General features: G+C 47.3%; 1 protein-coding gene and 1 long non-coding RNA gene across 7 annotated transcripts; one reads left to right on the top strand and one right to left on the bottom strand.

The window, feature by feature from the left end:
* Positions 1-14: 14 nt before the first annotated feature.
* LOC105418279 (uncharacterized) lies at positions 15-2,246 on the top strand. 3 transcript variants are annotated; one of them, XR_003885704.1, is made up of 5 exons: positions 15-200; positions 371-536; positions 638-1,138; positions 1,219-1,360; positions 1,920-2,246. It is a non-coding gene; the product is annotated as an uncharacterized lncRNA (long non-coding RNA). The 3 variants fall into 3 exon arrangements; XR_003885703.1 differs by having other exon boundaries at positions 16-200; positions 1,219-1,365; XR_003885702.1 differs by lacking the exons at positions 15-200; positions 1,920-2,246 and adding an exon at positions 240-292 and having other exon boundaries at positions 1,219-1,329.
* A 943-nt stretch (positions 2,247-3,189) lies between these two features.
* gramd4a (GRAM domain containing 4a) lies at positions 3,190-25,210 on the bottom strand. Of its 4 annotated transcripts, none has more exons than XM_029825883.1 (19): positions 25,123-25,210; positions 21,426-21,636; positions 18,689-18,809; positions 11,929-12,049; positions 10,936-10,997; positions 10,034-10,169; positions 9,762-9,787; positions 9,533-9,624; positions 9,287-9,378; positions 8,981-9,029; positions 8,835-8,906; positions 8,714-8,757; positions 8,535-8,644; positions 7,992-8,146; positions 6,765-6,909; positions 6,548-6,641; positions 6,230-6,320; positions 6,082-6,150; positions 3,190-5,974 (listed from the first exon to the last, which is right to left on the bottom strand). In XM_029825883.1, the coding sequence occupies exons 1-19, from the start codon at positions 25,143-25,145 to the stop codon at positions 5,864-5,866; spliced, it is 1,824 nt and encodes a 607-aa protein (XP_029681743.1). In that variant the 5' UTR covers positions 25,146-25,210; the 3' UTR covers positions 3,190-5,863. The 4 variants fall into 4 exon arrangements, with proteins under 4 accessions (XP_029681743.1, XP_011615658.1, XP_011615656.1 ...); XM_011617356.2 differs by having other exon boundaries at positions 10,034-10,172; positions 25,123-25,209; XM_011617354.2 differs by lacking the exon at positions 25,123-25,210 and adding an exon at positions 23,905-24,256 and having other exon boundaries at positions 10,034-10,172.
* Between the last annotated feature and the right edge of the window lie 290 nt (positions 25,211-25,500).

Below are 25,500 nucleotides of genomic sequence, written 5' to 3'. Positions count from 1 at the left end.
CGGACATTATTTTGAAACGCACCCTGTCATGGCTCCTCATGTAATGGGAACGGGGTAACCATTTAATTATCTACAGTTGGGAAAATAATACTAATGCCCCGACGTTTATATTTCAAACCTGGGGGTTGTTCGACACGTCGTGTGCGCCATGTCCGGTGGCGTTGACAGCTCCGTTGCAGCCTTACTACTAAAGAGAAGAGGTCAGATAAACCCTGACACACACACACACACACACACACACACACACTTGATGTCACCTGCTAATGATGGATACAAAAATTAAGCTGAACAAGTAAAAATGCAACAAACGCACATATTCCTTCCTCTTAATGGTAGTTTAGATTGCAAATGTTGTCTATTTTGTATCAAGGCTACAATGTCACGGGAGTATTTATGAAGAATTGGGACCCGTTGGATGAACGCGGGGTGTGCACCACAGAAAAAGACTGTGAGGATGCCTACAAAGTCTGTCAGATCCTGGACCTCCCCTTCAATCAAGTGTCTTATGTCAAAGAGTACTGGCACAAGGTTTTTAGGTAGTTGTGACTATTGTAAATATGCTATTGTTTGACTTCTATCGTTTCGTGTAGCTCGCGGTGAAATTGTATGATCCTAACGACCTTTGGCTTCTGCTCAGCTGTCAGGTTGCACAAAGGAGCAGATCACCTCAAAGACCGGACGTTTTTCCTCAGTCAGATCTCCCAGGATGCCTCTTTTCCCACTGGCTGGACTCACCAAAGATTTTGTGAAGAAAATAGCTGCTGAGGCAGGTTTTCAACATGTGCTGAGGAGGAAGCTGTCCCCCCGTGACCTCGCAGTCCCTCTGCTACAAAAATGCTACAACAATTGGGCAGCTGTTCTGCAGCAAAATCATCATGTCGCATTAGTTTTCATGCGCTCTGGCGTCATCGCTACCCCCCCAGAGCTCTCTGGGGCAACACCTCCATCTGGTGGGTGAGACCTCAGCAGCCATCGTACCCTCCGTGTGGTAGCGTTCCCAGGGCCATGATGCTCTTCCTGGTCAACCACGTGAAGGACAGCCTCCAGAGTGAGCTCATCAGGCAGATCTCCAAATCCTCAACAATCTCCTGACCGAGTCTGAGGACATGGCCCAGCGGCCCAAGGAGTCCCCCGACAGGTGAGACCTCGGGAGGCGTCCTTACGGCCCGGAACTACTCCTTACGGCCCGTTTCATCGTTTGGGTAATTTTTTCGGCAGGTGCTGCAGAAAGCCAGGTGATGGCCGAGATCAGGGAAACGCACCTGTGGTGAAGTGGAGCCCGCGCCGACCCCCCCGCCATGCACTCATCGCGTCCAAACCTCGAGTCCCGAAAAACAAAACCACTGAAACCTTCTCTGATGTACAGTAGGTCCATATTAGCCTGCAAGAAGTGTGATTCATTTAAAATGCTGTTTATGAGTGGTGGTGAAAAGTTTACATACACTTGTAAAGAACATAATGTCATGGCTGTCTTGAGTTTCCAGTTATTTCTACAAATCTGATTTTTCTCTGATAGAATGATTGGAACAGATACTTCTTTGCCTATGTGTGAGGTAGAGACCTTGTAGCTTCGCTTAAAAAAAACCAAAACACCGAAAACAAGCAGTTCTTACTTTGGAACAAAGTAATGTCTTCAAAATAAAATGTATTGGTGTTTTTACCCAGTTACTTCTTCAACATAATCAAAATTGTCCAGCAGATCCCTCCTTCCTTGTGTGATCATGCTAAGCTAACATGCATTAATTAATCAACTCCCAGTGTGGTGTAAAACTCCAGCTGTTGCCCATCACACCCTCCATTTATGGACCCGGGCTTCGGGAGGGGACACGGCCCCCTCCCTTAATCCCCATCAGGTACAGACGGGACTCGAACCAGACGCAGCACCACTGGCGACTTACGGTCGCGTTCTTTCCCACCAGGCCGTCAGGGACTGGGAGCTGATGTCCTCATGGGACTTTTGACATTCAAATTGGACACTCGTTACTCTAAAAGTAGGAAGAGGGATTTGAACCAGGAACCTTCAGAAGCACAGCCGTATGTTTAAACACCTGAGCTACACGCTCACGATGGTCCTCACCCCCCGAGAGACTCTGACACCAGCTTTCTTCACAAGACTTCGGCTCCTTCCAGCAGCTTCAGCGTAACCTGTGGCACCGAGTGACTACAGGCCAATAGCACTGACCTCCCACATTATGAAGGTCATGGAGCGGCTGGTGCTGACACCCCTCAGACCTCTGGTGAGCCCCTTTCAGGACCCTCTGCAGTTTGCCTATCAGCCCAAGGTGGGGGTTGATGACGCAGTGATATACCTGCTACAGGGGGCTTACTCCTCCTTGGACAGACTAAACACCACAGTGCGGGTCATGTTCTTCGACTTCTCTTCTGCCTTCAACACCATCCAGCCAAGACTGCTGAGGGCTAAGTTGGAGAAGATGCAGATGGATGATCCCCTTGCTTCTTGGATCGAGGACCACCTGACAGGTCGACCACAGTTTGTGAGACTGTGGAGCTGTGCGTCCGACCCCCTGATGAGCAACACAGGAGCTCCTCAAGGAACTGTGCTCTCCCCCTTTCTGTTCACCACCTACACAGCTGACTTCCAGTACCACTCTGAGACACGTCACCTCCAGAAGTACCCGGATGACACAGTCATAGTCGGATGTGTGGAGAATGGACAAGAGGATGAATACAGGGAACTTGGGGAGAGTTTTGTTAGGTGGAGCAGGGAGAACCTTCTGCAGCTCAATGTGACCAAGACCAAGGAGATGGTGGTGGATTTTAGTAAAAGTAATTTATTCTTGTCCACGTTCTAATCTTATTTGTGTTTTATTTATTCTATTTCTATACTTTGTAGATACAGTTATATTCCTCCATGTGTAGGCTGCTACTACAATTCAATTTCCCTACGGGGATGAATAAAGTAAACCTTGAATCTTGAATTCAACAAACAACACAAAAGCAACAATTATCAAGTTATTATGAAAAGGTTCCCTGAATTCTTTAACACCCCCTTTATTGTTGATTGATAAATCAAATAAATTAATGCGATTTTTTGTTGTTTGCGCTGAAATAAACCTATAACATTTTACATTTTAACGTGTAACATTTAAAGTGGTGTCCTTACGCGACCCAACACTGCCACCCAGTGGCAGCGCACCGGTACTGCGGGCGAACAAAACCAGGCACGGCTCAATACGTTAAATTCATTTACTTAAATTAAAAAAATGTACATCACATTATCCTTCACAATAGACGTCTTAAAAACTGCAGTCAAGTTTTTTTTTCTTCCTCACTGTACATTTCTATAAACTGTGTACAAATTCAGACATAAAAAGGAGGGAAAAAGAAATTAGTTTCACAGATGATGAAATTACTCTGCAATTTCCTGGCTTCCATTTGCGTCTGAGCAGGACCGTCTCAGTCCGGAAAATATAACTGCAGTTCCATTTATTTCATCAGTTTAAATGAGTTCCAGTCACGACGGCTGACGGCAGCCTGAAGATGGATCATTACAGGGGGTGTAAAAGCCCGACAGGAGCCCCGGGAGAGTCCAACAAAAGCGTTAACTCAACAGTTACAGCGGTAATACAGCAGCAACAACACCAACAGGACAACAGCAGCATCGCCAATGCCTCTTTTCATCATCATCATGGCAGGTGTGTGAGCAGCTGAAGGATTTTTAAAATTGGGAAATCTGCATCCACGTTGAAGCGGTGTTTTGGGGCCACATCCCCCCTCCCCTTTTCAAAAAGTGATTAATTTGACCCCTGTGTAATTTGTTCTGCGAAATTAGAGGCTGGAAATGATTCTGGCCCTTTCTCGTAACCAGCGTGGGCTGTCGGGATTATTATTAGGTGCTTTAATAAGTGCTCACTGCGTCAAAGCACCGATGGTTCCTGTCCCACCATCTCCCCTCTGCACGTCACTACATTTGAGATGCTGGATGGAGTCGGAATCACTGCTCCTGTTGCTGCCCCTGCGGGTCCCCGTGGGACGAAAGGGGGCAGAAAGGGTGCGGGGACCATGAGCTGCGGGGCAACGAGGCAGGAGCAGCGGTCCAGTCTTCATAACTCCAGCCAGAGGAACTCAAACTGGGCTTTAGAAAAAAGAACCAACCCAAAACGCACAACCATCTGTAAACACAATTTAAGGAGAATATGGCAGATTTGGCAAAAGAGGAAAAGGAAGCAAGACAATTAGACGGTGATACATTCTGTGCTTTGTTCTGATTGCAGCTCTTCGGAGCCGTTCTTCAAAAATCAACAGATTCCAAAAAGGCTTCAGGTAAAAGCTGTAAGACTACGACAGCAGCAGGTGGGATGTTACCTGCTCAAGAGTCCATTCATGGTTGAAAAGCAACCCAAATACAAAAAAATAACAACACACATCTGGGAAGGCAGAAAAAAACCCATCTATGAATCAAAAGAAAAACCAATGTAGCGTCGCTGAACTGGTCCGTTGCTCTGAGGCAACTTCATATCCAGCCGGGCAGATTCTTCCAGTACGATGACAGAAGACTGTCAGATACCTTGAGATTTGAACAGCGAGCGAGGGAACTAAAAAGGCGTTAAAATGAGCAGGATTTCAACGTCAATGCCAAGGTCTCCCTTCGGGTTTGGATTCACAGGTGTGAAACTACAGCGTGGACGGGAACGGCGAGCCCGTCCTCCAGGCCGGACACGCCGACGCGTCTGGTTTGGCATTAAACACACGCACGCCTGTTGCGCAAGAGTCAAGACCAGCTTTGTGCTCGGTGACGGCGTCGGGAAATAAAGCCACGTTCTCGTCTGCGGCGGCAGGCTGAAGGTCTCCTGACACCTTCGACCAGATTTCTGTATCAATCAGGGCAAATTTGGGCTGGTTTTAGGCACAAAACAATTCATTTTCGGAGGATAAATATTCCCAAACTGGACGTGAATACTGAGGATTTCCTGTCTGGATGTGCTGCCACGGGCCACCGTCGCCGCCGACAACAATCTGAGCATTAAATCCTCCGTCCACACCGGCGGCTCTTCTCCTTCTACACCAAAGTGGTGATGCTGAACCACGTCCCAGCTCACGATTCAGGCTTCCCGTTAGAAAGCCTCATAAATCCAGAATTTCCGACTATCTGAGATCCACCGGGAGACGAAGGGACCGCCGTTTACGCTCAGTTTCGATGGTTGTCGTTAATATGCTGTGCTTTGACCAGCCGGATGTGACCTGCGCTGGCTAACTGTCGGCTAACACTGACCTCGGCTGAAACGGAGCTTTTTACGACCAAACACGGCGACACAGACGTCTAACAGCGAGTGCGTCGTCACAGTAACCGACGGATGCAGACCGTTTTTTTTAAAAAAAAGGCAATTTTGAAAAAGAAAAAAAAAAAGTCACTACATATTTAAAGCGATCGCACGTCCAAATCCCGACAGCTATAACGCAACAGCCCCCAAAAAACAGGGATTACAGCAGCCGTGGAACGTCACACGTTCTCATTTATTAATCTAAAAAAAAAAAGACAGACTGTTAATCTTGCAAGTGGTTCCATGATATTCGCGTCTTTACTTCACTGGCTGAAGGGCTTAAAAAAAGAAAAGGAAAAAGAGCCACTTGATGAAATTTACGAGCTTCTCTCGAGCCCAAACACAAACGAGTGAACCAGTCGTGGTCAGGTGGGGGAGGACCAGCTCTCCTCACCGGCTGCCGATAGAAAACACTGATTCTCGCTCGTCTTAGAAGCCGCAGCTACGTCACGACCGTGCACGCCCGTGTCCGAGAGACGGGAGGCCTCATCAACGATACTGCGGGAACCTCCTCCAGTCCGCTGGCGTCCACGGAGGCCCCGCCGTCCCCGTCCAGCTGTGGAAGCATCCTGGGACGTGGTCTAGAGCTCGGTGGTGGCCGGTGGTTTGGTGGTGGTCACGATCTTCATGTACTGTGTGAAGATGGCCTCGAAGGCTTCGTCTCTGTGAATCATGGCACCAAACACCAACGGCTGAAAAAACCAAACGGGTGTGTGTCACCGAAACATCTAGGAAGAGCCATCGTCTTCAAAACGTCCCAGATCTTTAGCGTCTTCCTCATTTGGAGGGTGAAACCCACCTTTTGTGTGGAAGGAGTTGCTATGGAGATACCCATCCCACTTCCTGGAAGGACTGACAGCACTTTGTACTGGAAATTTCAGAATTGCGTAAGTGGCCTGTGGATATTTACTTCATGTCCACTCCCGGAGGGATGTTTGGAGCTTTACCTTCTGGATGTCAGTGATGTCCATCAGCTTGATCACTTTATTCTTTTTGGAGCTGCTGGATTTGGAACTGGAGCTCTCGAAGCACAGGTAACTAACGGAGAGAAGGGAATAAACGTCAGCTGAAAGAGCCAAAAGATAAACTGGAAGAAAAAAAGAAATTAAATCTCAGAACGAAGCGACTGACTGACACGAGGGAGAAAACTGGGATGGAATGACAGTAAATATTGGGCTAAAGAGTCCTCAGGAGTCTTTGTCTCCCTTCTGCAGGCGCAGATTTAAAGATCAGACCTGTCCTCCTGAGAGACAAGTCCTACTTACTTCTCTGTGACGTAGAGAACTCCGTTCCTGATGTAGTCTGTGGGCATCTTCCTGTCCCTGTTGATGAGGCAACACCTCCAGCCATTCTCACACACTGAACACACACAGCAAAGAAATTATAGACACACTCATACAAGTTTTATAAAATCTGTTACATAAAAGTCGCTTCAGTTTTTTTTAATTCTGTTTTACCATGAGCTGCAGTACCCGCACTCACCCGCCAGTGGGCGCTCTGACTCCTGCAGGTTGAAGATTTCATGGAAGGCTCCCTTTTTGGTGCTGTGAGAGCGACCCGCCTCTTCTTCTCTGCTCACCCCACATGGGACAGTGGAGAGGCTGCTCCTGGAGACCACCGGCTGAACCTGGAGGGGGAGACGGAGCAGGGGGGGGACAGGAGAAGGATGAAGGGTGTGACGATCTGTCTCAGCTCTGAGGAAGTGCAAAGTGTTGCAGCTCAGCTCCTGACATGCATTTAAAGGCAGCAAATCCTTAGTTTGTGGCTGATTAAAAATTAAAAATTCACTTGTACAAAGTTTTAGCTGAATTAATTAGGGCACATAAGTGATTCTTAAAAGCAATTGTTCACTTAATCCAGAAGAGGGTGGGTTTATTGAGCTGACGCTACGTTACTGTGTTCTACAGGGGCTCTAACTACTCAGCAAACACGCTGCTACTTCTCAAACAGCAACTATGTTAATGGATCCAAAATGTCACCTAAAGTCTCCGTGTAGCAGATTTCGTGGGATAAAACGGGCGACATCGTCGTGACATTTTGATCCATTCTGTCCACAAACACTGAAGGTCAGCTTGAAGGTGTCTCACACAATCTAACGCACACACACGCGCACACAAGCACACGCGCTTCGAGGCGAGCTAGCGTCGTGCCCAGGTGCATCATGGGAATCAAAGGGAGACACATCAGAGCCCCTACCTTCTCAATGCCTGAGGGCTGAGAGAGAAACAACAGAGCACAGCTGTCACACAGCAGAGGCACTCGTGCACTCACATGTTCAAACGGGTGTGTGAACGACGCACGGTGCTGTGGCCAATCGCTGACGGATGAGACTGACAGAAGCCCCGTCGCTTCTCTTTGAAACCAGCTCATTAAAACTCAGCGTTAGCTTTAGATCACCGCCCCCTCGCTTCACGATCCTGAACGTCTCGAACATCATTCGGACAGAAAGTCCAACCCAAACCAGCGAAGAACACCCATAACTCTTGCTTGTTATCGTCTAATCGGGGCCACTTGTGGCTCAAACTTTACCCCCTCCGCTGCTTCTGTTACATACATGCTCAAATTTGTCCTCCACGGACTCCTTTGGAGATTAAGCGGGCCACGTGTAGGCCATAGAACTCCATTATGTCAGAGATAATCCTGCATTTCAAACATATTTTTACGTTACACCCTCAGTTTAATGCTCCCCGTGTGTTCCTGCCCTCTTACCCGTCGCGAGACGGTGGCGTTGATCCTCTCTTTGAGCTGCGGGTCTGTGGGGAGGCTGTTCCACACGATGTGAGGGGTGTCGTACTTGTCTCGCAGCTTCGGGCAGCTCTTAAACAGGAAGTCTATGATAAAGAATTTGATGCCGCCGTACAGACCTGGAGCGCAGGTGAAAAGGAACAGTCAGCTACCGCCCAGCAAATCCGACAACAACTCCAAAAAAAAGCCTCTATCGTAGACAAACAAGTTTCCTTCTGAACCTTCTTGCAAGTGAACACAAAAATGAGCCTAACAGAAGGAAAATACAATCATGTGAATTTCTGCACAAAACATCCATAATACTCTGCCCTAAGTTTGTCATGTTTTAAGCATCTTACGCAGGCTCGCGAGTGAGACGCATTATTGGAAAATAGGTGTAACTGAAACCAGCTGACCAGTAAGCTGAGAGCCTGCAGCAGCCGCTCGCAAACACACGAAAAGTTACACAATCTAAGCTTAAAAGGGCCTCGCATGAGGCAAAAGAAGGTTTGTGTGAGCGTGTCTCACCTATCATGAAGCCCATGAGTTTGTAGGGCAGGACGCAGGAGGTGATGAAAGCCACCCACAAGCAGATGTAAAGTTTCCTGGTGCTCTCAGGTTGCACCCACATAAACAGGCTGATGAAGGCAAAGCAAACAAGTGGTCAAAGGTTACTCCAGTGCAATTACGCAATGTTCCGTCCTCACTTCTTTATTTTCTCCAACACGTCTGCCATCTTGCCAAAGAGGTTCTGTAAGGAAAGGAAGCGGGAGATGAGCCGGTGATGCTTCCGAGTGTGTGAGCGCTGGTGCCGGAGCCGCGTCCTACCTGGGCTTTCTGTGCAACGTCCAGAACGAGCTGGAACTTCTCAGAAACTGTCAGATCTTCCTTTGGAGGCTCCTGAGTGAGACAAGGAGAGAAGTTAGAGGTTCGCCGGGCTTCCTCCTGACACAGAGACGGGAAGGGGACCGTACCATGGGTTCAGAGACCTCAGGCACGATGCTCCACTGGATCCTCCAACCTCTGCAACACAGGAAGAGGAAGAGAACAAGGTGCGTTTTAACGGAGGTTTGGCCGGTTCGGCTGTGCAAAGGCGGCAGCTCATGTAGGCTTTTAGAAAGAATAGAGAAGGCGCGCAACCATAGCAACCATTAGGGCGGACCTTACATCATCATAAAAGTTTTGAGAAGACAACACAGGATTTTTTATCTCACGGGTAAAATTGCCATGACAACAGCAACATGACCACGACGGTTGCTAAAGCTGCAGAGGGTTTTTACCTGGCAATGAGGTAATTTAAAGACAAGCGCAGAATGGCCAGGAAGAGTAACATGGGGACCGCCCAGCCGTGCCAGGCGGCGTACATGTAGATCTGCAGGCAGGAGAGACAACATTTACACACGATTCCTCATATTTCGTGGCCCAGAGCGACGAACCGGCACCGTCTCCACGCACAGTCGCGGCATCACAGCGCTTTCATACAGCACATCCACGGGAAAAACTGGGAAAATGAGGTGCACACTCACAATGAAGGCAATGGCTGATGTGTAGACAGAGTGCCAGTTAGATAAGGCGGAGAGGTTCCTCAAGAAGTTGGTGACGGGTCGGGCTCCTCGCTCTGACAAACAAGGGACGCATGTTAGAACTGCTGCATTGTGTGTGTGACTGAGCTGGAAGGAGGATAAACCAGAGTCACGTTCAGGCCGTGACTGGTCCTTCCATCACTACACCTGTACACCTGTTCTGAATACTTACTGAGCCGCCGCATGTTTTCTGTTAACCTAGAACGAAGCAACAAAGAGTAAAGGTCAGAGTCGCATTCAGCCGAGCTGCATCGTATGCTGGAGGAGAGGAGGGCGGTTCGGCCTTCAGCTGTCTGACATGACTCACTCGTCTTTACAAACGGGGAAAAAAGGGAATTTTGGAGAGGAGAAAAGCGCCTCCGTCTTCCGCTGGCGGCTCTGAAGCTGCGTAACACAGCCGGCAGCGCACGTTAACGTTGTTTTTCAAGAACAACTCTCACCCACCTTTTAGCACTTAGCGGTTCCTCTGCCTCCACTGTGCTTTCCTCCGGCTGAAAGCGGAAGTCTTCAATATAAACCCCAAATCGCTCATGCAGCCACTTCTGCAGCCGCGAGCTCCAGACTTCCTTCTGCTGCTTATCTGCTGAAAGATGCAGAAACATCACCTTTGCTTAGCCTTGATAAGGACAAGCCATTCCTTTTTAAACAGGAACAACAAATGCGGCCAAATTAGAACCGGGGGTTCGGAAGGGGGTGACGCCATAGTGCTGAAGTGAGCAGCGGGCGTCTGCTAACCACATGATTGTCATGCTGGGCTGAGAGCGTGAATGTCAAACCCACTTCTTTCCACTCCTGGACCCAGCAGCACCAGAAGAGTCCAGCAGATAGATGTCTGTCCTACATAAAGTGGTCCACATGTATTGCATAACCCACTTTCTTAAATTAGCCCCCGGCTCCCCCTTGGACCTCTCTCTAAAACCAACACTGTCTGCACACACGGGCACTGGAGGTCACTGGAGGTCAGACTGATATTCAATGACACCAACTTCAGTCTCAAAATAGACGAATGCAGTCGATGTCCAAAACTTTTGTGCCTCTTCGGTACCGGTGGAACCCAAGCCCTGTAGGACTTTAGTCATGAGATGTGATTAATGAAACTGTGTCTCTGCATGTCGGACACTTTTTTTATGGCAAAGAGGAGGTTCTGGATCCAGCAGATAAATGGACCCACACCTTCATGCACCAAATGTCCTGGAGCTACAACCTCCCCTCCCCTCCAAACACACTTGATTTACTCCCACACCCAAAACACGTCAAGGTCTTCCTTCCCCTCATTTCCTGCCAGCCCCATCCTGGGTGACCCAGCCTTTTTGGCCACCCTTCCTCCGTCTCAACTGGCCTCTTACCAGTTCCGTTGTTGGAGGGCGACTGTTGTTTCCGAGGAGGCTGTGGTGGAGAGTCCTCCAGCCTGAAGGGAAGAGACGCAACAACTGTTTAACGGCAATTTTTACAGTTTCAACCCACACACACCCACGCCCCCCCCCCCCCCACACACACACACACGTCAGGGAACCTTCTTAACATCATTCAGCAGCACTTGGCTTTTAAAGCATTTTCTTACAGGAGCTATGAAGGTAAACACTTGTATCGAGCTGCACAGGATCCGCTGATAAGATGAACTGAAGCAAACTCCCACAGCGTGGTTCATTAGTTCAACTCTTCCAAGGGTTTGCATTCTTCACGCCGTGTTTACGCGCCTGTAATCATTTGGAGAGCACCAGTGGAATTTCCCATTGGCAGACAGAGAAGCATCATCTGATCTGATCTCACACACACAAACGAAGGGTGCATCATCTAGAGGTAAACCCTTTTTTTTTATTGACACGGGCCTAGTTGCGGTGCCACAGGGAGAACTTGCTGAAACAGAAGGTGTGTGACTCTTCTGTCGTTGCTCTTTCAGTCACACACACACACACACACTCTCCACCTTGTGACCTACCAGCCTGTCAAGCAGGACCTTGTTATAGCAACATCTGGTGTGGTGCTGATGTGCAGATACAGACATTAAGTGTTGTGTCGTTTCCTCTGGGTCAGTATTCTGCATAACTACACCGCAGTCATGATGATAAAAATCTAAGACTGTGAAATCGCATCTTGGAATGACTATTTTTCTACGAACGTCACCATGAACAATCATGATCATCAAGGTTATCGTCATCTGCTCTGTCAGCAGGAATTTCCTGGCACTCTGAGGATGCTCTTTAGTCCTAAATGATCCTCTTCAGTGAGCTGATCTACAAACCAGCGGTGCTCGATTCACTTCAGAGGCCGTCACCGAGCGGTTCGGGTAATATTCACTTGACTTCCAGGCCGAGACCTCGGCGTGCACGCTCTCTCACCTGGACTTGACCACCTCGTTCATCTTCTGCTCCAGCTCCAGTCTCTTGCTCCGTTCTCTGTCCAGTTCCTGTCGCAGAGAGTCCACGTTGGTCTCTTCTCGCAGCTTCCTCAGCTCTTCCTCTAAACGACCACACAAACACAGACCGGCACCGTGAACCTTTGCAGGCAGACATCACAGCACACACGGCGTTTGTCTCATGTTGGTTTGCTACTAAACTGGAGGGAGATTGAGGAGCGCTCGATTTCAGACCACCTTTGACATCTTCCCCGCATCACAGGAGGAAGAGTTGCATATAGAGCTGCGAGTTTCTTACATCACTCCTCCTCTCACCAATTTGCAATAATGAAACATTCATCGCAGCAGCTAACAAATCAGCAACTGCTTTTTGGTCCTGCTAATGCAGACAGACAGTCATGCATTTACTGCGAACTGCAGTGCAAGTATAATTCTATCCTCTTGATTCATCAGTGTAACACGACTCTTCTCACGCCCCCAGCTCCACTGGCTTATTCCATCTGCCTGGGTCTAGATGCCTGCTACAGTAAGACTGTATCATTTATGTATGAGGACAGGACAGAGGGAGCCAGTGTGTGCAAGACCAGAGAGAGAAAGGCTAACCAAAGGTTGCTATGGGCTAAGCAGCTTAACACTGGCTAGGTTATCCTGTGCCAGGAAATACAAGGCCAACTATAAACCTATTACACAAATGGATATCAGTAGCAGTGATGCACCCTGGGTGGTGCAGACTGTAAGGGACATCTGGCGCTTTAATGAATGTATGAAGGACACTGATGGCGTGCCAGTGGCACTCTAGTAACAACAAAGTTGGAGTGATAACACAGTAGACACAGCAATATGTTTATTCCTTAAATATCAGGTATAATAGAGCCCTAAACCGAACACAAGATCCACCCTTCTCACATCGCGCTATCATTAATTAGCGCTCACTTCCTGCACACATTCAATTTCCTGCCCTGGTAATGTATCCGTCTCTCTACTAGAGCAGTTTCCTTCCTTCCACCCAACGTTTCCTCCTCAACACCAGGAATAGAGATTCCTCAGGTTCATCAGGGTTCTTTAATACTTTGGGGAGATATTATGTGTGTAGGACAAAGAACAATGAGCATAGTTGTTCCTCCTCTCCATCAAAACACCACATTAATAATTGTGTCAGCACGCCCATTAGTATCTAAAATTGGAATGCTCTTCACTGGTGTTTCTATAATTAATTCTCCATTCTGTGTTACTATATCACAAGGCAGCTTTGGCCATTACGTAACCTCGTAACTACACTATTTATCAGTGTCAGAGATGGGATTAAGCACTGCAGAGCCAGGAGGTGTCATTTACAAGAACTGCTCATCTCTCCCATGTTAATCTGAGAAAAATATATTTAAAAATCTGCTAATAAATGTTGAAAAGCAACCCACAATCTGTGAATAAGGACATGATTGAGCCGAGGGAAGCTAATGTGGTGCACTTGCTCTGTTGAGGTGCGACAGTAGATTCTATTACATTGAAATATTTAAGGGTGGATGAATCCAAACACTGAGTGGTCACAGTCTGATATTTAAGCCCCAGTCTTGTGTGAAACATTCCCATAATTCTGATTAAAACTAATCAGACCAAGTTTGACAAATGGCAACATAGAATCTCTTTTGTCAATGTATTTATCAGCTCTTGGACTCAAATAACTGGAGGAAAAGCTGCAGATGTGTGATCACAGAAGAGAATTGCGCCACATAAATCAAGCGTCGGGCATAAAAATGCAAATTCAATTGAAATTATGTCCTGAAGCGGCTCTCAATATAAATATATTATTTAACTACATAATCGATCTACCCAAAATACAAGTTTACATCTACCAACAGCAAAATCAGAAAATGATCAAGTCATTTTTCACATAACCAACTTCCAACTGGCTGAAAGCAGAAATCTCCCTTTTCTATTTCGTAGATTGTGCAAAAAAAAAATGTTTTGGGAAGTGAGGATTTGCGAGTGTGTGACAAGCACGAGCAGTCTGTAACCATCACATGCAGAATGTGATATTAGCCAACAGCAGGGAAAACACGCGGCATTAAGGGCTCTTTAAAGTGCCTCTTTACATCACCATAAAATAGTCCATCTCACGTTAGGTTTGGTCGCCTGGAAGTCGTGGTAGAAGCTGCTGATGCGTCCGACGTTCAGCAGGTAATGACGTCAAACTAACAGGTCCACTGTAACGTTAAACTTACTGAGGTTGAGGTTACTCTTGTGGCTTTTGATCTTATCCACAGCTCCACTGTAAAGCAGCTCAAAGCTGTCAATGGTGTATTCCTCCATCTTGAGAAAACCCATCCGCCTCCTCAGCCGTTCGGACCCTGGTGCAAAGGTGCTGGACGGCAGAGCGGCCGCCTTGGTTCCTTCTTGAATCTGAGCCAGGGCTGCAGGTTCTCCAGCTCTGCTGGAGCTTCTTGAAGTTCTCCAGCTTGTTAAACCAGATCAATCTGACCCATGTTCACTGAAGACCAAGCAGATCTCAGGGACCGGATCCCCTCCACTAATCACAAGCAACAAAAGGAACTGTTCTGCCGGGCCACTACACCGAGAGTGATGGTCAGTGATCGGCATTGGTTCCCTAGTCCACTTTGTGAAAAGGAGGGCAGGGGAAGTGGGGAGAGGTGGGGCTTTCCTGGGTGACCAGCGGGCTGAGAGGGCTGGGAATCTGATTTCTGAGCACATTAACAGTGGCACATTATTCGTGTTCATGTTGTGGATTGAATTTCTAGTTGTGTTTAGGTGCCGTGTGCGTGGGACCATCGGTACGGGTGTAGCAGGTGTTGACGTTGGGGCACTGAAGCCCCCACACGCGGCTGCGTGCGTCAGTACTGTACACGCGAGCGGGCAAATCGCTCTCTGTGTAAGCAGGCCGTGTTTTTAAAACCTCAAAGAGAAGCACTGTGAGGTTTTTTTCTATCCGGGTCAGAGACAATGGCTCCTTTCATTGGAACAAGGTGGGGGCACGGGAGTTCAAAGGCAAGAAAGAGAGGGAGGGAGGGAGAGACGGACTTTACAGCATCATACTGGCCTCACATTGTTTCACTTCTAAACAGAAATGGAACAACTATAGATGGAAAAGTTCCAGTTCAAAACGCTGAAAGTGCAGAAATTTAAATGAAGCCTAATGCTAAAAAGCGAGCGGTGCTATTTAATTGAGCTAAAGCTTCAATTTATTGTCCACCGGGCTTCCTTCTTTTCCAGATATTCCAGAGCGATTTCATTTACTGTTCATGCTTGTCCTCCTCTGTCTGTGCATCGATTTCATTTGCCAGTTAAACTCGGGATTCTCCTCTCCTGCTCTCGTCGCCGACTGCTTGTTCCTTACAGGGCACAGAGCCAGACGTCCTGACAGGGAACCTGTGGAGACAATTCCGACTATATTCACCCTCTCCCGCCTCGGATGGCCGAGATTCTGCATTTGAAAATTCCGTGTTTGGAAAGAGTCATGTAATAAATATCCAAAGAAAATAACAGGTTGCATAATCCAGTGATGAGTTAGTGGGAAAGAGAACATCTGTGCAGAAAGCTGGAATCACAACACAGATATCTGGTTAAGAGCAGTTTCTTACTCGCAACAGCGACTGTTTATTCGGGGAACAATGAGAGTTGAAAGGCTAGCTCTCACATTTGTGAGCTGCTCCAACGCAGACACACAGCAACACGTTGTCAACGTGCCCCTGAAGCTAATCTCAGCAACCACATGACAGCCTGTTGCTCTGCTGCTAATCAGTAAAAGCGGCACGGACTTTTATTTAAAGAAACCCATTGGTGGTCATTTCTGCCTCACACACCATCGAGCTGGTGCTAAAAAAAGGCTTTTCCTCACGGTGCAGCCGTCCGTGGAAAATGAGTCTTAATCACCGTTCGTGAACAGAAAACTCAATCACTTCCTCGATCATTTCCAATCATGTAATGACTCGGTGAGGCAGTCCAGCAGTCCTCATATGACCAGTTCCACCAAAAAACTGATGCATTATAACTGAATATTAGACGTGGACTTCACAGCACTCGTGGTGAAATGTGCTGTGAGGACAGTTCATGACATAACTACGTTTCTGTGGCTTTATGCCTGCCTGCATGTTTGTGTATCTATGTCTAATGTGAAGCGGGAGAGCAGCTAGAACAGCGTATCGATCCGTCCCTGTGCTGCACAGATCCAGGCCCGTTTCCCTGCAGTGACCTTCGATGTGTGACCTCAAAAGAGGAGACGCTCTCTCTCTAGCGTGGGTCACTCATACGCTGCGGGATTCGTAGTGGTAAATCCAATAAAGGCAATTAAATCCGGGCATGTCTATTACACTATTACACAGTGCAATGAGACAATCTGTACGTAGTCTGCTGAATAAGGCTGTGAATGATAAACAGAACAAGATATTGGTTTAGTTTCCTGCACGCGTGCCAGTAGATCAGAGGCCAACTTTGGTCTGTGCAATACAAAAACACACCTTAATAAAAAGAGCAAAAAAGGGAAAAGGATGGCAAAAATGACTAAAAGCCAGTGGGAACTAAGAGAAGCCAAAGAACAAAAGCAATAGAAGCTTAGCACATTAGGCCTTGTGGTGATTACATGAGTTGAGATCTTGTGGTACCATTTTAGCCCCAGTTGGACGACCAGTTCACCCAGAGGTCTTCATCAGTTTAACATGTACATCCCACAGCTGTACAGTTACAACCATTATAGTCAGACAATGAATAGCTTATTCTTTTTCCACCAGTGTTACGTAGGACAGAGGGAATAAAGAGGCACAAAACCCGTCACACTGAAATAATTACTTCAGACCCACGCACACACACACAAACAGTTGTGCCAAGTCATGAGGAAATATTGACTCTCTCTTAATTAATGAGAATGTTCACTGACAAGTGGTTGATTTAAAAAAAAAAAAAAACACTGAATCTGCCCACAGCCTCCCCATGCAAACACTCCGGACTAAACCAGGGCCTGTGAGAAGGGAGGAAGAAAAACCCCAATCACCTTCACTACTATGGTGTAAGCCAGCCACTCTAGGACCTCGTAGCCAGAAACATGGTTACAAATTAACCAATAAAGAGTTCTCAGAATAGCACTGGTCAATCACACCAGATGCACGGGGAAGAGGCCTGCCCCAGCACATACACGCCCGCACCAGCTGGAATGGAAACTCACACCTCCTGTGAAAGCCGGAGACAATACACTTAAGCAGCGTGTTTGTTTTGGGCTACAGCGTGGGCCCCGGCTTTATTTTAGGCCGTGCGGAGACAGACGTCAGCGGGAGCGTGAAAGAGAGCAGAAACACGCCCACACTCTGCTCACTCCAAGTGTGAAAGAGATCCAAGGAGCTTTAGAAGCTCACTCTGAAGGAACACTGACGAGCCGTTCAATGAATAAGCACAAAATCAAAGCAGGCAGCTAAGATCTTTGAAGTATTTTCCAACATTATTGACATCTCATCAATCGAGGCCGTGTCAGTATAATAAATAAAGCAGACCACCGTGCACTCGCCTCTATCCACGGTCCTGAAATATTTAGGGTGTTTTTGGTTGTTATGTTCATGGTTTTGCACCTTTTTAAACCACTTGGAGGCTTTTATTGTGAAGGAGTCGCCAGCCACTGAATGCATTTCTGCTACCTTAAAGAGGATTAAAAAACAAGCTTATAGTCACTCATATATAGCTCATATATATTAGTTGAATAATGCTACCAACATTGAGAAACATATGCCTTTGAATACACAAGTTCCTTGGAGTTAATCAGGCTTGTCCTTTCAAAACATGTTGTGTACATATATTATGCATTTTCCAGAAAGGCTGTTACACAACACATAAACCCCAAACATCTTGCAACAACAAACTTATTGTCCCCCGTGACTAATCTCTTTATCTTTAAGTAACTATAGCCGAGCATGTAATGCAACCACTTACACGTAACTGACAATAAAGAGTCCACATAAAATAAAGCATGAACACAATTAAGAAGGAAAAGAAAGTTGTAGTAAGAGAATTCACAGCAGAGGGCCGGAGCAGACAGTCTGAGACTCCATAAGGTGGTAATGGAGTGTCATGCACCAGTGTTCTGAGTCCAATTACTCCAGAAAACAGAACTAGAGGTGGACAAAACTGAGAAAAGTGCATAATGGAGCAGGAGGAGGCTGCGAGAGTTCACACGGAGAAGATCTAGAACCAGCTTCCTCACGGTTGATGGTGAGGCATATTTTATTAAAGTGCATCTACACTCAGGTGTTTTACTTCAGCAGGTTCTGCCAAGCAGACACTTGGATACGAGAAGTGATGAGATGTAGAGACAGAAAAAATGAAGGTAGCTCCAAGAATGGAGAGCCAATCTACTGTACAGCGCACGACGGCCACATGACAAAGAATCCCGACTCTGCAGCTCCAGCAGAGGCAGAGAGAAAGGAAACAGCCCGAGGTACTCTTTTCCACACTCACAGGCTCCCACCCTCTTGGACAGTGGGGGGGGGGGGACTTCACAGTCTGTTGCACACTATTAATACCCCGCGCAGTATAGGACAGCCAGCATCCCAGTAAAGGATACTGGTGTGACAAGTGTGAGTAGAGTGGGAGGAGTCTGAGGCTGGTCACAGATGGAACCAGAAGTAAAGGTCACAGCAGCAACCACAACATCATCACAGTAGCACAACTCTTAATAAATAAACGACAATAAACAAGGCACTTTAACCTTTTAAAGGGATGGGATTAATGGGGATTTAATGCATACTCACGTAGGAAATGCTTCTCCAGTAAGGCTATTTCCAAGTGACCTTTAACCTCGTTGAGTCTGTCTGACTCCGACCTCTGAAAGTCCTGGTTGTTAGCAGCCATGGTGGGAGACCCCGAACCCGCCTGCACACACACACACACACACACACACACACACACACACAACTTACTGACACAGATGTAGACGCAGAACAAAGGTCACGGGATGAAAAGTAATTAGGATTAAATTCAGAAAAAACGTGTATTAGATAAGCACGGAATCCTTTAGAGCCGATGCAAACATTAGCGTGACTCACACCAACGTCCCCTCTCCTGAATAGGTCCAGCAGGAGTGAGACGAGGGGGGGGGGGAGAGAGAGAGAATCCCCGTCTTCTGACTGGAGCCTCAGTGATGAGTCACAGCACTGACAACAGGGTTTTCACCGTGACACGCTTATCTAGCAACATCGCCATATATAAACGTAGACGGAAGGAAATGATTAAGAGGTGACGACTGCAGGAGAAAGGAGGGATGAAAGGGGACGAGTGACGGCTGTGCGAGAGGAAGGCTGCATCCAGGGTCCTTTAAAAAAAAAAAAAACGAGTCATGCTGCAGCAGCTTCGACAGAGAATGAGTGAGAGAGAGAGAGAGAGAGAGAGAGAGAGAGAGAGAGAGAGAGAGAGAGAGAGAGAGAGAGAGAGAGAGAGAGAGAGAGAGAGAGAGAGAGAGAGAGAGAGAGAGAGAGGAGAGAGAGAGAGAGAGAGAGAGAGAGAGAGAGAGAGAGAGAGAGAGAGAGAGAGAGAGAGAGAGAGAGAGAGAGAGAGAGAGAGAGCAGCATGGTTTCTGTAGACACGTCTCGGGCTCTGCAGGAAGGAGAATGACAGAGAAAAAAACTGTCACTGACCTGAAAAAATGTGCTTTGGGAGACGGCCCAAAGCTTTAGAGGACGGGCTGGTGGGGAGACACTTGAAACTCAGAGGGTGTCCCTGACTATAAGGACGCTTCAAAGAATTAAAGAGAGGCGGGAGGATAAAGAAGGGAAGGCAGACGGGAGATGAAAGGAGCGGACGTTGGGAGTGAGGAGAGGTTCTGCTGCATTGGAAGGGTCCAGATTCTAATTGTCCCTGCTTGGACTGAAGAATCATCCAAATTGCTGTTGGTTTGGCTTAAAGATGGCGGATAATGGAAGTGCACCTTATGTAATATCCCCACCTCCTGATTATCAGAGTGTGTCAAGCCTCGACGACCAGCATAATTATCAGATGATTAATTACTATGCACCCCTACTCCACCCCCTCCTCTCTGATGTGACGCTCTTACGCAACAGCGTGGGGTCAACCGCCGTGTATTGCAGAGGACCACATGCTACGTCGACTGAATTCTAGCTGCATCCGGCGCAACAGAAACACCGCCAAGACTAAAAAACAAACCCACATTCAAGAAGCGTCTGAGCTCAGAGGAGAGACGGAGCCTTTTACAATTCCTCCTTAATGGGTCGCTGCTCCACGTCGCCGCCCTCTCTCCCGATCGCTCATCCAACCATTGGAGCAACAGGCTGAACTGCAGCCAGAGTTTATGGACAGACAACAGGCAGCGAGGCTGTAACCTGGGGCTCCTTTTGGATAAACGGTGTCAAAGATGCTCTTTCAAAAGGGCAACACAGCAGAAACTAAACATATACACAGACCCCCCCCACCCCCACCCTCTGAACATCTGGTTCTTCCTAATTCCATCAGAAGCATCAAAGATCCCCATCTTTTATTATGGATGATGAGGTGGGAAACCACGGCAAACACGGCGAGGGAGGCTCTGATGTAGCAGGAGAGGCTGAAACATGTCCTCCTTTAATACAGGGGGTGATGAAGGTGTGAAAATAACACCCAAATCAATGATCTCATCGACCAAAATAATGATTCCGTCTCAGGAAATAGAGCGCATGTTTCACATGCATGGTGTATGTGGCTGCACATGCATGTGTGTGTGTCCCAGCAGGGATAAAAGCCAGCCTGGATCTATTTTAGGGCTCAGCAGCGTGACTCATCAGTGCCATGATGTGGGAGAAGCCTCCCCAATGAGCTCGTGCAGCCAAACACTGGCGCACGCACAGACTCACAACACCAGCTCGGCTCCCGCGCTGGTGCGCCTATGGGGGCAGAACGCGTACAAGCAATTACGGGCCCTCGCAGGACACGTTACGGGGGTAGATCGCCAAATTAAAAGGATCAAAAAGGCTTTTTTTCCCCCGCCTTTGCACAATAAGACTTTCACCTAAACACTGAGAGGATCCAGAAGAGGGATGTTTCTCATCCAGGCATGGATCCACCAGCATTACACCTCGCTGCGAGGCCATCAGACGTAATGACACGCTTACACATATTTCACTGGACGCAATAGGAACACGCGGACATCTGGAAATCATCTCTTCATCACCGTCCTCTCCTCCAGAGATCCGATCATCCGAGGCACCATTCCGGTCCTCTAACCTCCTTTATCACTTCCTCTCCTTTAATCCATTTTTCTTTCCAACGATCCCCCGTCTCTCCATCTCGCCGCTGATTCCACTTCCCCTGTTTATTGCCAGCTCAATCTAATTTTCTCCTCTATCATATAAATGTTTTTTTCCTGTCCTCGTCTTCCATTAACGAGGCGTTCTCCTTGGAATACAAGCAAATTAGAGAGATCGGTCTTGACTCCAGATCAGAGTCATTTTCTGGGTATTGTGTTTTGATAATTAAATAAAAACGCAGGACTACGCTCACAGGGTCTCGCAGGAGGTCCTCTGTGTCTCGCACAGTCCGAGGTTTCGGCTGCACGTCGTCGCTACATTCGTTGTCGGAGGCGGGCGGCGACTCCGCCAGATCCGGGAAGTCGTCTCGCGTCCTGGGGCCTCGGAAGCGGATCTTGTCCAGGCGCTTTAGCATGGTCAACACCGCGCACCTGGGCTTTACCTTAACATGGTGGACGGCAACCCTGTGGAGACAGAGAGCACAGGACTTTATGGGACAACAGGACTTTATGGGACAACAGCACTTGGATGCAAGACTCCAGGACACAAACTAAAACTGCAGGGAAGTTTATTTGTCCTTTAACCGCCCCAAAGCCGAGCCCACTTATTGGTTTTGGTGATTGAAACGCTAGAATAGTTGCTGACATTGTTTGAATATTGACAGAACCAAAACAATTCTTAAACTACGGAGCTCCCCTTTATTTAAAGTAAAAGCAGGATTAACGCCCCCATTGGGGCTTCCAATGGAAGCCAATACAGGCAGACAGAGGGTCATTAACGCGTTGAAAATCCACACCAATAAGGTGCTAAAAGCGTGAGAATACTCCGAGTGGCAGCTGACTGACCACCACTGCTTGTGTCCACACACCTGCTTAGGGGGACGTCTGTTCTCACAATGGCCCCCTGATTGTGTATCAGGCCTGTTGGCGCCGCAGCTCCGCCAGGTTGCACCGATTCAACCCGTCGATGGACGGACGACCAACAAAACCACGCAAATGTTGGATTTTTAGCAGCTGAGCGGTTGTGTGTCCGCTGGTCGTTGGCATGACTGTTAGCTTCTGCTAACGACCCCCCCGGCAGGAGGTTACGCTGGATCACAGCAGCCTTTGCCATAAACCACCGTCCCTCCTGTTTAAAGCTCACTCATCAAAAATAGGAACCACCTGCAGCAGCAAAAACTGGCCCTAAAACTCCATTCAAGGGTTATTAACATTGAAACTGCAGGAAAATCAATGAGGATCTTGGAATATTCGTAGGGTCAGAAAATAAACAACAACTCACGTAACAGGCGATTATTGCATTTAAAAAGCAAGACGTTGATCTTTCCTGCACATTATTAAAGGCTCTAACAAACGACGGGCAACATACACTCAGCTGGGCAGCAACACTACTATAGTTCCAGGTCAGGTGCTCTTTACTGTCCAACGCCCGTGGCCATGTCCACACCGAAGGGTCGTGGTCCAGTAGCTCTTTCTATAATTACCCTGAATACAACTGATGCCCCTCAACCATGCATGAACGGGAACTGGGAGCAGTGGAAAAACTGCATCGCGTTGATTAGAACACGGTCTGCAGGAGCTCCAGCAGGACGGTCCAACGACAGTGGACGACGGACAGTCGGGACCCTGAGCGCTACAGAAAGGTCCAACATCGTTCAGATACAACAGAATCGTCTTCAATTCCACCCACGAGGATAAATCATGAAGGCTAGGTTTCCATGCAAAGACATGTTAAAGGTCACCCCCCCACACACACACGATAAACAGGAAGCTTTTAGAGAAACGAACTAAAGAGTTTTTCTTTCCTTTTTGAAAATGAAATCAGTGATAAAAACAAACCGGCTGCTACAAAAAGGCTTTTATGCCGAATTTCAAGTTCATCGATTCACTTTTGTGACTTTGATCGACAGCTTTAAATCCGAAGCGTCCCTTTGCAGGAAAATAAAGATAAAGGCTTCTGTGCAGACAACTTCTCTCAGGCTGCCACCTGTTGACGTCTCCGTCTTCCACTGTCTTCACCAGGAAGGACACGTGTCCTGGGTGATTTGGACCTTGGGGTTTCAGCTCTTTCTGTCCTCGCTGCAGCTTCCATCCGACTCTGCTCGGGTTATTGGACCGAGCAGTTGCATAAACTGGGACTCAATAGTGGCCCAACAACAGGTCAATCTGTCCCTTCCTTCAGTGATGATGGCTGAGAGCAAAGTGAAAGCAAATTATCAGTTGCTGTGGGACGGGAGGACAAGGTGGTATCCACGATAAACGAGCATTTATTAAGCTCAGGAGATGTCCGCATGGCTGGGGTTTGGGGTTTTAAAGTTTTAGGATACGTTACTGTCAATACCGTTCAAACACGTTTCAAACCCACGTGTTTGCTGTTGCATGCAGTTGTCAGAAAGCGAAATATTAAGAGTTGATGAAGACAGTAAAACAAGACTAAACTGATGCTAAAAAAGCGAACTTTGCGCCCAATTCCAACCGATGAAATGCTGAAAAGGGCTCTGATCGCTCATGCAAGCGTGACTCGGGTTGCAGAAAGACTGACTTGCAGCTGACAACAGGCCCATCTCAGCCGCATTTCTGACACTTATTTTTATCTGTAACAGAAGCAGATCCCACATTTAAACCCAGATTTGTCTCTCGCCACAATCAGGCCAATACCTTTAATTTACTCTGGCGACAGATAGTCGCAAATCGGATTAAAAAAAAAAAAGGGGGGGGAAATGTGCTTCTTACCCAGCACGTAAATCGTAGCAAAGTTTCATGAACCCCGAGATTGCCTTTGGTCCTCTTATCCGTCAGTACACCTGCTGCTCCGGGCGCCAGTCACGGTGAAGCCCGCTCAATCGGTGCATCCATCCCGGCCACATCCGCTCGTTTGCAGACACAGACGAAATATAGTCTCTTTCCTCCGGTTAAGAAGGCAACGCTGTCTAACGCTGGGGGGGTGGCGGTGGAAAAACCTCCGTTGCGGACCTCCGGTTGAGGTGAGCTGCCTCCTCGGCCCAGACTTTGTCGGTACCAGCTCGGTCGTCTTCGTCGCTTGTTGATTAGAACCAGAGCCAGAACCGGAGCTGCTTTCTTAAAGGGGCCGTCAACTCCGAAGGATGGTGCGGACATGTGACGTAGTGGAAACGCCCCCTCTTTAGCGCCCCCCTGTGGCCAGCCCCCCGCATTAGCTCATTTCAAGGTAAACAATGGCTTTACATTAGCTGTCGTAAACCAATTAAAATATTAGTAAGAAAATATTTTACATCCTCTAATCGTGTCGCAGTCGGTTCAACAATCCGCGTTTCTGAGAATCACCTGTATTGTATCATGAACTATATTTCTGACATGCTACACAGCCGTAGTATTTTTATTGTTAAGAAAATATATTATGACCACATTTAAATGAATTCCGCAGTCTATCAGAACTACAATTTCAGTGCGCAGTTTTGCTGTACGATCAGGAATTTCTTGTTAAGGTGCAGTACAAATATGAATAGGACCAAGGACGAGGGATAAAGGCCTAGTTGGATAACAGTGAGAAGAGATGTACCTTTCTGAACAATTACAAAACACTGCACAGTGAACTTTTAAAGTTGTTTTTTTTTTAATAACTGAGGCTGTCACTCTTTTCCTGCAACTCTACATAGAGAAAATGGTTATTTCTCACTTTTATTATTACTAATTAGTTTTGGCGGTGGTTCTTGTTGTAGTAATAGCAGTAATAGCATATTTTCTAGGCTCTAAATAACCGTGATATAATTAATAACCAAGCGTTCAGAAATATTTCGAAAAAGCTGACTAAAATTCTGTATCCTGTATTCTAAGTGAAGGTTAGTAACTCAGAACCAACAAAATGAAAACATACAAAGGAATTCCGGCTATTAATCCTTACTCGGACCACTCAGACGTACATTAATTGACATGGACACGCACAAAAAAATGCAGGACTTTCAGCAAACCAACCTTTCCGTCCTAGTTTTGTCCATCCTCTGATCACGAGCCAGTTTTTCCACTTGTGAGAAACAGCCTGAGAGAAATGTGTAGAGCCTTTGAGCTGACAGATAAAATTTATCTTTTTTCACGTGTTTCTTCTGTGAAATGAAAATATATGCAAATAACCACAGCGAGAATTCAAATGGAACACAAATTGCGTTTATGTTGTGACCACTAGGCGGCAGTGTTGCGGTCGCGTCTCGGCCTTCAACTTTCCACTTCACCATGACAACCTCATTCAAAAACTCACAGCAGGCTGAATTGTGAATTAAAGGCCACCGTGGCTGTTTCTCGGTAATACCCTGTCCTGGTAGGACAGCATCTGAAACCTATCCCTGAATCACCTGC

Source organism: Takifugu rubripes, chromosome 18 (assembly GCF_901000725.2).
Source record: "Takifugu rubripes chromosome 18, fTakRub1.2, whole genome shotgun sequence".
Classification (NCBI taxonomy): domain Eukaryota; kingdom Metazoa; phylum Chordata; class Actinopteri; order Tetraodontiformes; family Tetraodontidae; genus Takifugu; species Takifugu rubripes.
This window is presented reverse-complemented; position numbering and strand designations above follow the sequence as displayed.

Excerpts from the sequence above, each read along its gene's own strand:
- gramd4a (XM_011617354.2), bottom strand. The coding sequence starts at position 23,933 with ATGAAACTTTGCTACGATTTACGTGCTGG. Across the intron at positions 10,173-10,935 it reads GCCCTCCAACAACGGAACTG|CAGATAAGCAGCAGAAGGAA; the intron begins GTAAGAGGCCAG and ends TGCATCTTTCAG. Across the intron at positions 9,379-9,532 it reads CATCAGCCATTGCCTTCATT|ATCTACATGTACGCCGCCTG; the intron begins GTGAGTGTGCAC and ends TCCTGCCTGCAG.